Source organism: Pempheris klunzingeri, chromosome 11 (assembly GCF_042242105.1).
Source record: "Pempheris klunzingeri isolate RE-2024b chromosome 11, fPemKlu1.hap1, whole genome shotgun sequence".
In the NCBI taxonomy this organism is placed as follows: domain Eukaryota; kingdom Metazoa; phylum Chordata; class Actinopteri; order Acropomatiformes; family Pempheridae; genus Pempheris; species Pempheris klunzingeri.
Window position 1 is genome coordinate 795,872 of NC_092022.1, and position 9,998 is coordinate 805,869.

Genomic DNA, 9,998 nt, shown 5'->3' on the forward strand with positions numbered 1-9,998 from the left:
GGGTGGAGAGGGAATCATCTATATTTATGTATCACTCTTTAAAACAGTAGTTAACAGTGCTCAGAGATCCTGGGAGTGGGGACAGGTCAACCACAGTTCAATCAATCAATCAGTCTTTATTTATACAGCACCAATTCACAACAGCGTTATCTCAATACACTTTCCATAAAGAGCAGCTCTAGACCAAACTCTTTAATTAGAGAGAGACCCAACGATTCAGGAATTCAACATTAAGGATTCAAGAATCCCCACATGAGCAGCATCAGATGTTATATTAGGAAACAGTGGAGGAAGAACTCCCCTTTAACAGGAAGAAACCTGGAACAGAACCAGGCTCAGAGGGGGGGTTTCTGTCAGGGTCCGTGTTGGGTGGAGGTTGGACAGAGAGAGAGGGAGAGAGAGAGAGAGAGAGAGAGAGAGAGAGGGAGGGAGAGAGAGAGAGAGAGAGAGAGAGAGAGAGAGAGAGAGAGAGAGAGAGAGAACACAAACAGCAACCAACGTACTAGCAGTGATTATAGCACTGACAATAGGAGTGTGACTAACAGATTAGCAGTATGATATTATTGAAAAACATGACGACGATCCGCAGCAGTGATTCATGAAGCAGAGAACCACATCAGCACGACCAGGACCAGGATCCACAGGAACCAGAGAACCACATCAGCAGGACCAGGACCAGGATCCACAGGATCCACAAGAACCTGAGAGATGAGAAAGCACAGAAAGGCTCTGGGGAAGATAGCAAGTTAGTGGCAGACATTAGGCTGACATGAGACATAATGATGGAGAGGAAGAGGAGGAGAGAGAGAATAGAGGAGCTCAGTGCACCATAGGAGTCCCCCGGCAGTCTGAGCCTATAGCAGCATAACTAGGGGCTGGTCTAAGGCCTGAGCCAGCCCTAAACTATATGCCTTGTCAAAAAGGAAGGTTTTTAGTCTACTCTTAAATGTAGAGAGGGTGTCTGCCCCCCCAACCCAAACTGGAAGGAGATTCCACAGGAGAGGAGCCTGATAGCTGAAAGCTCTGGCTCCATCACTACTTTTGGAGACTTTGGGAACCACCAGTTGTGTCTTCACATCGTACCAAACACTCAGGATTTCTCTCTCTGCTTTTTTTTTTTATTTATATTTTATTGTTTTTCCACCATAAAAAACAGCGTGACGAATACAGGACATGGCCACAGTACAAACAAGACCAACGGATGGAGTGACGGGGGGAGGGGTTACAGTGTCGATCTATTTCATGCATGTGTTTCTGTTTTCATAAGATATGTATTAGACTGAGCAGTTGTACAGAACGAGTCAGCTCTGAGTAGATCATATATAGAACCTTTAAAAAGTCAATCCAGGGTCAGTGTTGTGGATGCTCGCAAGTCCATCTCCTAAAACGTAAGGTTGCATCCAACATCTCCTCTCGAAGGTTTTCATAACAAGAGGTTAGTGCCACAGGCCTGTACTCATTGAGTAATGTTGACGCTTTAATCTGGGACACAGGTACAATCACTGAATCCCTGGGAAGTTAAAGTAGTTTTGTGAAGATGAAGGGAATCAGTGAATCCCATTAAAGATTCTCAATCACTTTTATCAACCCCCCCACGCCCCCACGCACCCACACCCCCCACCACCACCTCCCACCCACAAAATTCAATACAATACAATAAGTTATATAGTATATATACCATGGGCTACAATATATATATGCTTTTCTACATCAATGTACAGTGTCTTGGCTCTGCGCAGGCACTCCAGCTGGGTAATGTGTTCTGACGACGGTGCCTGTGGTTACTACACTTCTACACAGTTTTACACACTGGATTTTTCAACTGATTGTACAAACAGATGTTAATCAGTGAGCTTTAAAGGGGCTGGTAGATATGAAAGCGGTATCAGTATTCTCAATTAGCTCCCTTCCACAGAGTGAGAATGCACATTTCCCAACATGTTGAACTTTGCTTTAACTTTGTATGAATGAGGGTGAAACTTGTTTATAAATTCCACAGTGATTTACTGGAAAACATGATGTAGTGGGAAGTAAGCCAGGTATGGATACGTGTTTGTGGATGAGAATATCACTATTTTCTAGGATTATTCTTTTTACTGCAATATCACAGATACAAAAAAAACCAAGGGCTGCACAAAATGTCATCAACTGCTGGAGAAAGTCCTAAGTTGCTCATTTTCCTCAGTGTTGGTGAACTAGGATTGTGGTTTGCTTTATACAATGGCCTTGTTGGCAGAAAGTTAATATCAATTTAAGCAGTCAAAATAGAACTGCATAACAAAGAAGTATAAGAATATTAGTACATAAAAGATCTCCAAGTACTCTAAACCCACCCTGAATTTCTGCTGCAGTACATCCCAGCCTCTCAAACCCCCCCCAGTTTACACACTGAATTATGGGATGCCATCTTAACCACCATGGCAAGTGCTGAGAACAGACTTGGTGTGCTGTAAACTGAACCTATAGTTACTGAGGCCCTCAGTCAGGTCGTCCATCTTTATTGCAATCTGTGTGGAGAATATACATTTTATACATTTTGTAATACTGACCTTAACGTTAGCTAACAGGATATCTGAGACATGACACCGGTGTTCTGAAGGTACACCTTGTAAGTGTAACAGGTGACTTTGCTGCACATGACCGTGTGCATGCACAGCAGCTTTCAGAGGGGGTCATCCTCCCTGAGGCTGTTGAACTCTTCAGGGGCTGAATACTTGTCGGCACCTTGACTCGCTGACTGCCGGAAGCCCGCTGCAATCTCATCAAAGGTGCGACCCTTGGTCTCTGGCACCTTGAAATAGGTGAAGGTGAAGAAGCCAAGCAGCAGAACAGTGAAGATGATGAAGACATAGGGGCCGCAGAGTTGCTGCAGGGAAACCAAAGACAAAACATGATTTATTTTCAGCTTTGGGTTTATGCAGTGCAACAGTCCGGTCAGGAGGGTGAATGGCATTTCTGGACTGAAGATAAAATATTTTTAATCAAAGCTTAAAGTCTTACCTCAACATACTGGAACCCCATCCCTACTAAGAAGTTGGCAGACCAATTTGAGAAACCAGCAACCGCAATGGCAGCAGGCCGGGGCCCTTGGCTGAAGAGCTCGGCCACAATGAACCAGGGGATGGGCCCGGGGCCAATTTCAAAAAAGGCAACAAAACTGAAGATGGCCACGACGCTGACATACGACATCCACCTGAGCTGGTCCTGAGGAACACAACACACAGCAGTGGCTCTCAGTCACTTCTTTTGAAAAGCCCAATGGATTAAACAAATGTAACCTCATGCACTTACCAGTAACGCCATGGCAACAGTTAGAAAAATTGCTGAGACTGCCATTCCCATCAAACCAATGAGCTGAAGTGGTCTCCTGCCCATACGCTCCACCAAAAACAACTGCACAGAAAAACATCAAGTATCTTATTACAAAATGAAGCTATGATGTTGATGCCAACATCCGTGAGCTTTTAGTTTTTTCCAAAATGGTTCTTGTGTGACTTACAGAAACCACCGTGAAAGCAGTGTTGACCACTCCTGTACCAATGGTTGCATAAACAGGCTGAGACACACCCGCTCGCTCAAAGATCCGAGTTGAGTAGTAAAACACCTGAGGTGGAAGCCACATCACAGGGAGCAGTTACTTTACATCTGCTAGAGTTTGTGTTGGTGTCTATATGAGCTGCTCAGAGAGAGAGTTTAGACTTCAGAATTGATGAATTGATGATGAAAGTTTAAATAACTGACCAATAGAATGACGTCAGACCATCCATTCAGCCATTTTTTTCACTTACAGCATTGATTCCAGACAGCTGCTGTGAGAGCTGCATCATGATGGCGACAAAGATAGTCTGGCGGTAGCTGGGGGAGCGGAACAACTCAGGGATGGTCACCTTCTTCTCCCTCATCATCTGCTGGCTCTCCTCCTTCATCTCCTGCATGTCCTCTCTCACCTCGTCAGTGCCCCGGAGCTTCATCAAGACTGGAAGACGTTAGTTCAAGATATCTCTATGTCATCCTATGAAGCTGCCACACACTGAGGTTGCCAGGTGGATATGTGTGGTGAGAATATAAGGTTCTAACCTCCTACCAGCCATTGGTGCAAGTTCATTTTACAACAGTAACTTGTACAGAAACGTGTGTGATTTGGGCACTGAGAGCATTATGTATCTGTGTGAAATCGTGTGTATTCAAGAGTGCGTGTATCCCTCACCGCTGCGGGCTTTGCTCTCCTCGTTGCAGTTAATGAGGAGGTATCGGGGGCTCTCAGGGCACAGGGGCAGCAGGACGCACTGCAGCACAGCTGGCAGTAGAGTGAAGCCCAACAGTAGAGGCCACAAAGAGGCATTGCCCATGATGGATTCAATCCCAAAGATCTACACAACACACACAACACACTGTATGTTATACCGTGCAGTACACACCATAGCATTACATTTGTTACCAGTCATGAACTAACTAACATCATTTATCATCCTAACTTTGTTTCAGCCGATATGGTTTTCATATCAACATTCACATATGAAATCTGTGCCTTCATCATTTGTGGCCAAAGGAGCCAAAGGAGTTTGTCAAATAAATGAAAATATAACGTTTAAATGTAAAGGTTACTCATGATGATAATAATTAATTTATTGCTACACATGTTTTACCAGATAAATGGAGTCATTTAAATTGTGCTTAATGCACATTTTAAAGCTCTTACCCCATATAAAAAAAGCAGAGCCGGCTTAAAATGCTGTGTTTGTTCATTGCACAGGTTTATGGGAGTGAATTAGTTCTTTCAAATTTTAATGCCATGCTAAAAAGTTAAGTTTTTAACAGGAAGTTGGGAGTCTAAACTGACATTGTCCTCAGATTAAGAGGAAGCAGCTTCATCGTATACCTTCATCATTGTTCTCATTGAGCAGCACAGAGTCTGTGGATCTGAGGGATTTACCAGGGATATATTGTTCATTATTAGTCATATTCCTATTGTCGGCAATATAGTTGTTGTTATTATTATGGTTGTTGTTTGTTGTGCATCTTTCCTCTCCCCCTCTGAGCCTGGGTCTGTTCGAGGTTTCTTCCCGTTAAAGGGGAGTTCTTCCTGCCACTGTTTCCTAATATAATATCTGATGCTGCTCATGTGGCGATTCTTGAATCCTTAATGTTGAATTCCTGAATCGTTGGGTCTCTCTCTAATAAAAGAGTTTGGTCTAGACCTGCTCTTTATGGAAAGAGTCTTGAGATAACTCTGAATTGGCGTTATATAAATAAATAAAGTGAAATAATTGATCAATGAAAAAGAAGCTGGGAACAGAAGAGAGAGTCGAGGATCTCACCTGTGCCATGAGAATGCCAATCACAACACCAAGCTGGTGCAGAGTGCCTAATGCTCCGCGGAGAGATGTGGGGGAGATTTCCTCAATGTAAAGGGGCACGAAGCCAGTGGAAAGGCCGGAGTAGAGACCCACTATGAAACGTCCAGTGATGAGCATCTCGTAGGAAGCTGCCAGCTTGGAGAAGCCCATAAATGCAGCAGCAATAAAGGCGAGAACATTGGCCATGAGCATGGAGTTCTTCCTTTAGGGATTGTAAGAGTCATTATTAATGGTCGGTTTGTCATGTGTGAGGAAGGGTGTGATTACAGCAGTAATGACGGTCAGAAGAAAAGTCGTACCTGCCGAAGCGGTTAACGAAGAGGCCGACAGAGAAGGAGCCAAACATTCCTCCCACTGAGAAGATGGCCACAGATAGCGACCACAGAGCTGTCAGAGTGGTCTGAGAGATGGGCTGGGAGAACCTGCTGCTCCACGTCTCACTGTAGAAGCTCTCAATGATCTGGAACACAAAACCAGACAGATTCAACTTGTTTGTTTCCTCTTTCGCGATGTGGCTCCTGACAGTATTGGTCAGTCGGTCAGTCACCGCTTTCATCCAGACTGAAATAGAATCCTGTGATGTTTCTTCTGGCATAATCATTAGGGAGAGTGAAATATTCCAAAATCTATGAGATGACTTGGCATTTAGTACAGACATTCATGTTCCTTAAGGGATGAATCCTATTAGCTTTTTGTGATCTTTGGTGCCCGCTCCACCAGGCAGTCAGGATGCTGAACTCTGCCCACTACGTCCCCCCTCTGCCCCCTGTCCCCTTCCCCCTGCCCCCTGCCCTGGACTGTAACACACCCATTACACACAAGGAGTCTGCCTCAGCTGCTTTTGCACATAAAGACTTATCTTAATAAGCTGTCACAACACTGCACTACTGCCACTGTTGTACATAGGTTGATTCTTATTTATTCTTCGTATTTTATCTTCTTTCTTTTTTAATTTTATTTTATATATATATATATATATATATATATATATATATATATATATATATATACATATTAAGGTGAGAGAGAAACAGCATTTCGATGGGGAAAGGGGAGTTCTTCCTGCCACTGTTGCTCAATATAATATCTGATGCTGTTCATGTGGGGATTCTTGAATCCTTAATGTTGAATTCATGAATCGTTGGTCTCTCTCTAATTAAAGAGTTTGGTCTAGACCTGCTCTTTATGGAAAGAGTCTTGAGATAACTCTGTTGTGAATTGGCGCTATATAAACAAGGATTGATTGATTGATTGATCTTCTGTTTGTCCTCGAACATACAGGAAAATTGACAATATAAATCCTTTGAATCTTTGAATCACTTGATGTTTCCTCCAGAACCACCAGCAGGTCAAAACTTTAGCTATCTAAGGCAGATGTTCATGCCAAGTAATACAGTTGGTGCCGAGTAGAAAATGCAACCCCATACAGTATTTTTCAAATACAGACACTCACTTTCATATATGTATAAAAGAGTGTTAGTATAGAAATGACTTAAAAATCACAATGATTCATTGATGAAATTATCACAATTAGATTTTCACAATGAGGAGTTACTTCTACTTTCCTCTACTTCCACGTGAGAGACTGTGAGCTTGACTGAACTAAAAGGCAGAACATCTTTTCTGCAAATAAATAAATAAATAAAACAGGAATTTGTCATTTGAACTAAACTAAACTAAACTTTGTTTATACAATTTAAGCTGCTTTCTAAGAGACTGCAGTTTTTTTCATAGCACACACTCAAAGGTCTCTTGCATGTCTTTCTGTAACCTCCACCAACCATGCAACCAACATCGCTAATAACTATCATCAAAGTGTGGAGACATTGTGAAGCACAAAGTGACAGCAGAAACAATGTGGGATCACATATAGAATATGTCCTTTAGTGCTTGCTGTGAGAGTTCACATCACCCCAACCTAATGTAACTGCGATCATATGCACAAACCTAATCATATGAGTTACTGTCATGGTTTCAACTCTCAACTCATTTTGCCTTTATTTCCAAATAAGAGCACGCTGGTATCGTAGATAACTTCATCCAGGATGAGCAAATGAATAATCAAACTGCTTTCACAGAACCAAATTAGCTGGATGAGAATAAATAGGATTATTTTGTCCCAACAGCAGCACGTTAGTCTGCATTTGTAAGGCCACGTTTGAAGAATGAGGCCCTCGTCTGACTTTAGAGAATATTACAATCGATTCAATCATCATTTATTATTTTCCATATGTTTTTTTTTAATTATGTACATTTTTGAATGAATGTACAGTTGTTCTCAATTGCTTGGACATGATTCCACACACAATTTAAAAAAAACTCCCACTCAACAGTTCAAACATCCAACGCCTGGATCTGACTTCTCAGCTTTTACCAAAAGACCTTGGTGCCATGAGTCTGTGTTTTTGCATCACTCCCTTACTTCCCGTTCATTTTTTCTGCAACTGTCTTGTTATAATACTCACAGTCTGAGGAGCATTGATGACACCAGTGTTGTAACCAAACTGGAGAGAGCCAATCGCAGCTGTCCCCACAGCCATCATCAGCTGGGCTGTCATCTGGTGTTGTGACAGAGAGATGCACAGAAATGTTTGGATTTAATAAGACAACTTCCACGTGCACACGGTAAAGGTGTCAACATTTAAGTCTTCTGCTTAAACAAGAGTATATCATTTATATATACTTATATAATCAGTATGTGTGTGTGTGTGTGTGTGTGGAGGGGGTCAGAAAACTGGGAGAACACCTTCAGTTTGGGGTGTTTTGTGGGGCCACTTGGATGGACCCCACTGGAAGAACATGTTTCTGAACTATGTTGTCGTTACTGGCAAAACTTATTGTGTCAAACTATTTGTTTGGTGATGTTAAGGTTTGGGAAAGGTCAGGGTCAGGGATAGGTCATTGTGTCTATGGAAAGTCCGCAGAAAGGTAGCGTCACATACTTTGCATGCATGTTTTAATCACTATGACTGTAATTACCTGCCGTATCTAATTTGAGATACCAGAGATCTTCCATTTCATTATGCTATTTATGCTCCATTTCCAAAACTACTTTAGAATATAGTCATGTATTGATCGCACAGCAGTTACCTTGCCTCTGCTCTCCATCCTGGCTGCTTGGATTACTCACAAACTCCAGACACTATGAAACAATCCAGATGTTAATGATCCGTCAGCTCAGTATATTCTACTTTCTACAAGAACGAGCCATCTCGCTGCTGTCTGCAGTATCGTTGAGGCAACGTAAACAAATCAGAGGAGTCTCCTCATTCACTTGCTGCAGTAAGCAGCTTAGTGACGTCAGCGCTAAGTGGATCTTAATGGGCTAGCATGCCTCCAGAAGAGCAGGAGAATAACTGCACTGATTGGCTGAAAGAAAGGCACAGCAGGACAAGCATATGTATGGTTGGAGCGGCAACATTACACACAGTGAGACATTACCACACTGACATTCTTGGCTTCAGTGTTACATGTGGATTCATTATTGATCAGGAAATAGATTTAGTATTCCTTGTGATGATTAAAGCACATATTGTATAAGTGGACTTACACTGTTTATTCAAACTGTCCAATACACACTGTTGCCCATAAAGTTGGAATAATTGTTCAATACCCCCAATGTTGTTAAAGCCTGAATACACAGTTTGCAAAGGTTCATTGTGGTTTAAGTTTCACTGTGATATGTTTGGAAGAGTTTGATCAATAAAGTTGAGAAGATATAAACTTTATTTATCAAGAATAAATCACATTGTCACAATCATTTCATGAGAAGAGGTAAAAAACATTTTATTCCAACTTGACGGGCAACAGTGTACATCCAATTTAACATTAAAATAAATTTGATCAATTTAAAAAAGACAGAATTCAAGAACTAAATCTTTTTACATTACTTTTTTATGTCCACATGGATCCTTTTTAAACAAGTCAACATATGGCAGTATTTTTTCCATGTGGCCAGAAGGCCCTGAGCAAATATGTGCTGCTAGGCCCCTATTGAATTCCCTCCCCTCAGGGCACGGGTATGTGCCCCAAGTTTGCACCAAGTGCAGTGCACACGGCAGACTAGATATTATGTGCAGCTTCATGATAAGCCAAAGTCAAGCACTGCAAGAACATGACCTAATTCCGAGTTTTCTCTATTTCACTTAGTCTGATTAAGTACAACTCTATTAAGTGTGCTGCAAATTCCCAAACACATTTGCAGTTAATAAATGTATCAAAAACCAACAGACAGATCAACTTGAGCTTCTGTGGCCCCCAAGCTGTCCCCTGTAATCCAGCCATGTCTGTGGTTCATGACTCATACGTAAAATAAGAAAAATACATTTTCAGATTCTAATCCTGTGTCCCTGTGTTATCTGCTCAGTCATCTCTTGATCCATCAAAGGCTGCACTGCACTTGACCAAAGCTGTCATTTGCATCTGATTACTGTCTGTCTACTATCTGTCATTTAAACACAACAGGGTGCATTCACTGTGCCGATGGAACGGAATCAATCTGACCCTGCCAAAAGCAGAAATGTGAAATATGCTGAGCTTGTCACACATTGTATGTTCTCTCGCTGACAACACTACAGCATAATAAGTGTATCAGTTCAGCAATTCATCATAATGAATCCCACCTAAATTATACCTCAAATG

The 9,998-nt window shown here is 41.9% G+C and overlaps 1 protein-coding gene across 1 annotated transcript; it reads right to left on the bottom strand.

Moving 5' to 3' along the window:
- Positions 1–2,662: 2,662 nt before the first annotated feature.
- On the bottom strand, positions 2,663–7,930 carry slc2a1a (solute carrier family 2 member 1a). The gene is made up of 9 exons (XM_070839044.1): positions 7,823–7,930; positions 5,657–5,817; positions 5,319–5,559; positions 4,208–4,370; positions 3,789–3,976; positions 3,500–3,604; positions 3,292–3,393; positions 3,001–3,204; positions 2,663–2,866 (listed from the first exon to the last, which is right to left on the bottom strand). Exons 1-9 carry the CDS (start codon positions 7,913–7,915, stop codon positions 2,663–2,665), a joined length of 1,461 nt encoding a protein of 486 aa, XP_070695145.1. The 5' UTR covers positions 7,916–7,930.
- Between the last annotated feature and the right edge of the window lie 2,068 nt (positions 7,931–9,998).

Bases quoted from the DNA above. Each gene is read 5' to 3' on its own strand.
- slc2a1a (XM_070839044.1), bottom strand. From the start codon at position 7,915: ATGACAGCCCAGCTGATGATGGCTGTGGGGACAGCTGCGATTGGCTCT. The intron at 5,560-5,656 runs GTACGACTTTTC...CAATCCCTAAAG, and splicing joins TTCGTTAACCGCTTCGGCAG to GAAGAACTCCATGCTCATGG. The intron at 3,605-3,788 runs GTAAGTGAAAAA...CTTCCACCTCAG, and splicing joins AGCTGTCTGGAATCAATGCT to GTGTTTTACTACTCAACTCG.